The sequence below is a fragment of the Cydia strobilella genome, chromosome 4, assembly GCF_947568885.1.
Source record: "Cydia strobilella chromosome 4, ilCydStro3.1, whole genome shotgun sequence".
NCBI lineage: Eukaryota > Metazoa > Arthropoda > Insecta > Lepidoptera > Tortricidae > Cydia > Cydia strobilella.
Genome location: NC_086044.1, coordinates 22,801,852 through 22,806,592, shown reverse-complemented (window position 1 = coordinate 22,806,592; position 4,741 = coordinate 22,801,852). Strand labels below are relative to the sequence as shown.

The 4,741-nt window shown below is 42.6% G+C and overlaps 1 protein-coding gene across 4 annotated transcripts; it reads right to left on the bottom strand.

Moving 5' to 3' along the window:
- Positions 1-485: 485 nt before the first annotated feature.
- On the bottom strand, positions 486-4,141 carry LOC134740802 (uncharacterized). Of its 4 annotated transcripts, XM_063673420.1 has the most exons (4): positions 3,139-4,141; positions 2,531-2,650; positions 1,359-1,429; positions 486-920 (listed from the first exon to the last, which is right to left on the bottom strand). In XM_063673420.1, the coding sequence occupies exons 1-4, from the start codon at positions 3,175-3,177 to the stop codon at positions 641-643; spliced, it is 510 nt and encodes a 169-aa protein (XP_063529490.1). In that variant the 5' UTR covers positions 3,178-4,141; the 3' UTR covers positions 486-640. The 4 variants fall into 4 exon arrangements, 3 of the variants coding, with proteins under 3 accessions (XP_063529490.1, XP_063529489.1, XP_063529491.1); XM_063673419.1 differs by lacking the exon at positions 3,139-4,141 and having other exon boundaries at positions 2,531-3,132; XM_063673421.1 differs by lacking the exons at positions 2,531-2,650; positions 3,139-4,141 and adding an exon at positions 2,818-3,132.
- Positions 4,142-4,741: the final 600 nt, after the last annotated feature.

The following is a 4,741-nucleotide window of genomic DNA, read 5'->3' as shown; positions in this document are numbered from 1 at the left end:
ATCTTAATTTAATGTTTTACAGAAGGCTGGTTAGAAAAAGTGGGCCTATCTACATACATGTAGAAGCTTATATAGTAAAGTACAGCGCCACACTATGACACTACGGATTGGTTAGGAACTATTACATACATTGACATAGCTAACAGCTTATTGAGCACTTAAACTAGTACACAATAGTTTCGGTAGATGTCACCTTTACATATCATAGGACGATTGAGAGACTTAATCTGTCTAGATTAGGTAAGTAGGTACTTAGGTATGCTAATACCTACTTATCTGCTACTTGTTAAGATAGGTCTTAACATTTTGCCACCCCTTGAAATAGTTAATGTTTTATGAGTAACATTAGGTATTTCAAAGAATAGGCTTTATACATTTTACCTATCAGTAAGGATGGGCAGAGTTCTTTGTTACGAGTTATAGTTAGGTAATTACTTAAATTTTAATTAGATCTGTGCCCATTCTTATAAATGAAACAACAATAGGAAATGATTTTTATTTTAAATAGGGAGTAGGTATTCTAATTATGTACATAGGTACTAGGTAAGTAAGGTAATTTAGGTACTTAATTATACTTATTAGACACTTAGTTATAATTATTTGAACTTTACATTAGGTTGGTACTGTTGGTAGGTATTTACTACTTATATGACTTCACCCGAAGTAGGTAATGGACAAATGTTATTGAACGCGCGTTGGATGTCCCCTCTGGCGGTTCGGATGACGGCCACCCTGGTGACGCCATCCCGGCCCGGCTGCGTCGCGACGATCTTGCCCAGCCTCCACCGGCAGGGCGGCAGACGCTCGTCTCGTACCAGGACGACGGTGTCGACTGCGAGGCTTGGGCCGCGCGCGCTCCTCCACTTCGTGCGTTCCTGCAGCGTTCCGATGTAGTCACGTGACCAGCGCCGCCAGAAGTCCTGCGTGATTTGTTGCAAAAGTTGATAGTGAGTTAATCGGTTCTTTGGTACATGGTTATAATCTTCGTCCGGAAGTGAATTTGGTGCTTTTCCAATTAAAAAGTGAGCTGGCGTAAGGACAGGATAGTCAGGATTTGAACTAGGTAAGGGACATAGTGGCCTAGAATTTACCATAGATTCTACCTGATATAGGATTGATACAAATTGTTCGTAAGTTAACAAAGATAACCCTAACACTCTTTTTAAATGATATTTGGTAAGTTTTATACTAGATTCCCATAGGGACCCCATATGAGGTGTATAGACAGGAATAAAACTCCATTTTATGCCCTCGTCTGCGCAATGAGATACTAGCTCGCTCGAGCTGTCCTGTAGGTATTTTTGTAAATCTTTTAGCTCGTTACCAGCCCCATGAAAGGTTGTTGAATTGTCACTCACCAACTCCTTCGGTTTACCTCTCCTGGCGATGAATCGTCGCAGCGCCGCCAGGAAATTGGCTGACTCGAGCCCTGTAATTAATTCGAGATGAATTGCCTTTGTTGCAAAACAAATAAACACTGCTATATAGCACTTAGAGACCTTGTAACCACGCCCTGTCCTATCTCTAATGTTATAAGGTCCTCCATAATCGATACCCGTGATAGCAAAGGGGGGGGAAGGATTTACCCTTGAGGGGGGTAAGTTTCCCATTATAGGGTTAGTAGTCTTTGGATTTGCTCTAAAACACGGAACGCATTTATTTACAATTTTCGAGGCTAACATCCTACCTTTTGTTGGCCAGATGCGCTCGCGAATAGTTGAAAGTAATAACTGAGGGCCAGCGTGCAGAGTACGTATATGTGCGTTTGCCATCAGTAGTTTGGTAAGCGCGTGCTCGTGACTTAATATTAAAGGATGTTTTTTTCATATGCATAATGCGAAAGACCGATTCGTCCGCCTACGCGAACGAGTCCGTCCTTCATGAATGGGTGTAAAGATAATATTTTTGATTTGTTAAGAACCGGTTTATTGTTTTGCAATAATTTATATTCGTGTGGGAATGATTCCATTTGTGCATGTCTAATTAATGCGTGATCCGATTTTTTTAATTCTTCTACGGACAATGGTCCTGATAATTTATTATTTGGATTAATTGTTCGAGTTTTATTTTTTGTATTATATATAAATCGAAGTATGTATGCTAATACATGAATAAGTGTTTTATCGCTTGACCACCTGTGGAAAAGATATTGTATCGTGTCGTTAGATTCTGTGCTAATAGCCAAGGTGAGAGTTATGTTTACGTCGCTCTCGGCCTCGGGTGCATGATTTAGTGACTCAGAATCGTGGGTCGGCCATGTGTCCGGACTTTGGGTCAACCACGCCGGCCCAGACCACCATAACTGGTTGGTTTCCAGCTTGCCTTGCTTGCCCTTACATACTCGACATGTACTGGCCCTGCAGTTTGTTAAGACATGCGTTCCGGACAAACAATTAAAGCATAATCGTAATTTATTCACGGCTCGGATGCGCGCGATAACGTTTAATGCACTAAACTTTGGACACTGATTAATATAATGCGTACTCGAACAATACGGACACTGGTTACATTTAAACTGTTTGGAGGTTACCTTGATAGGTTCGGACGTGGTTACCATGGCCTTCTTGGAAGTGCTGGGTGCGTCCGATGGTACTGCTGGGCTGGTCGCTTCCAGCCGGTCAGCTCGGTTCTTTAGGAAGGTTTTGAAATCCTGCAACGAAGGCAATTTTCTCAAATCAACACTGTTTTCCCACTTTGATTGCAATCGACTGTCTAACTTTTTAACTAACATGTGAATAATTGCGAGATCCCAATTTTCGGTAGGTACATTTAATGAGCGCAAAGATCTCAAATGTTTGGAAATATTATCGCACAGACCTCTTAGACCCGAAGGAGTTGACGGTACCGGTTCCACGTCGAACAAGGCTCGCATGTGGTTGGTGACTAAACGTTTAGGATTATTATAACGTTCACAAAGCATCTGCCACGCGAGCATGTACGCGTCCTCGGAGAAATCGAGCGAACTAATTACCTCAAGTGCGCCGTCTTGTAAACAACTGCGTAGGTACTTATATTTTACGATCGGTGCTAAGCTAGCTTGGTTGACTAGGGCATCAAATGTGTCTCGAAATTGCAGCCACTGTGTTAGGTCTCCGTCGAAGCTAGGGAGGCTAATTTCGGGATATTTTATCGACTCACCGAGGGGTTGCTGCGGCGGGGCTTGCGGACTATGGTCATTTGGTGTTGAATCGGTATCTACCTTCGCCAGCAGCTTGCCCTTAGCGCTAAGTCGGTAAAATGTGTCCTCAAATGACATACGCTCGGCCTCGTGGGCTTCGATGTCCCCTTCGTCGCTGCACAGTGTCTCGATCCGGTCCTGTATCTCAGAGAAATCATTGTATAACTTTGGTAATTGTTCTAGTCTTAAGCTTATGTCTACAATTATTTCGGCCGTCAATGCACTTGAGTCGATTCTTTCTATAAATTTATTAAATACAGTTAATTTTCGCTTACAGACACCTCGTCTATTTTTTAACTGCCTAATTTCTAACTCTTCTAGAGTGTTTTTGGAAGTTTCTAACATGATTAAGAACGATTACAATTTACAATTTGTAGGAAATAAATCGATTACAATTAAATTTGGTAGGGAGATTTGGTAGATAGGTTAGGGAATGCCAGCTCACTTGCCTTCTCGATTGATGCTCGTGCGCGTGGCGTAGCTTGGTGATTGCCCTCGCTTGGGCGCTCCTTCTGCCTCTGGTGTGGTACCACCCACGTGGTCCCTTTGGTACTTGCGGTAGCCGTTCCCTGCTGCGGCTGCGGTGCCACGCACGTGGTCCCGCTTTGGTGGCTCGGTCGGCGCCTGTCGCGTTGGCTCAGGCCGCTCGATCGAGTGGTGTGGTCGCCTCCTAGTCACCTCTTCAGCTTCTTCAGGTCGGCGGAGCCCCACGCGGTTGCTGCCTACGTGGTAACGTTGCTCTCCCGGCCTAAATCAGGATACGCGGCGATTCCTCGACGTACCGGCTCGCAAATTTTACTAAATTTACTAGCGATTCGCTTTAAAGTACTGAGATTAACCGCGATTTAAACTAGGGGTCACCATTATGTTCAGCGTTGGAGGTAATGGCGACCAAATGAAAGCAGAGAATCTGATATCTTAATTTAATGTTTTACAGAAGGCTGGTTAGAAAAAGTGGGCCTATCTACATACATGTAGAAGCTTATATAGTAAAGTACAGCGCCACACTATGACACTACGGATTGGTTAGGAACTATTACATACATTGACATAGCTAACAGCTTATTGAGCACTTAAACTAGTACACAATAGTTTCGGTAGATGTCACCTTTACATATCATAGGACGATTGAGAGACTTAATCTGTCTAGATTAGGTAAGTAGGTACTTAGGTATGCTAATACCTACTTATCTGCTACTTGTTAAGATAGGTCTTAACAGCCTGAAGGGAAGAAAATGGCATTTTATTTCGTGTAAACAAGGTTTTCGCCTTATCGAAGTTCGAGTTATCGAGGTTCCACTGTACCTTTTGTATGTCATGAATACGTAGTAGTCACCGTGTCAGACCCACCTATGGATTCCATTCCAAAGACCTCACGAGTGACGCTATCGACTACTTACGGAATGCTAAATTTAAGTTATGATTTGCAAGCACAGTGTATAATGCCATACGATAAATAAATGTTTTTTTAGTATCCCAATTACTGCTCAATTATAAAATGTATCCTGTTTTGACAAAAATATTCTCGCTGAATTATATCGCTGATTATAATTATCTTCTCGG

Coding starts and splice junctions, on each gene's coding strand:
- LOC134740802 (XM_063673419.1), bottom strand. CDS start 2,935: ATGCTCGCGTGGCAGATGCTTTGTGAACGTTATAATAATCCTAAACGT. Junction 1,430..2,530: donor CCACGTCCGAACCTATCAAG/GTAACCTCCAAA, acceptor AATTAATTACAG/GGCTCGAGTCAGCCAATTTC. Junction 921..1,358: donor GAGGTAAACCGAAGGAGTTG/GTGAGTGACAAT, acceptor CAAATCACGCAG/GACTTCTGGCGGCGCTGGTC.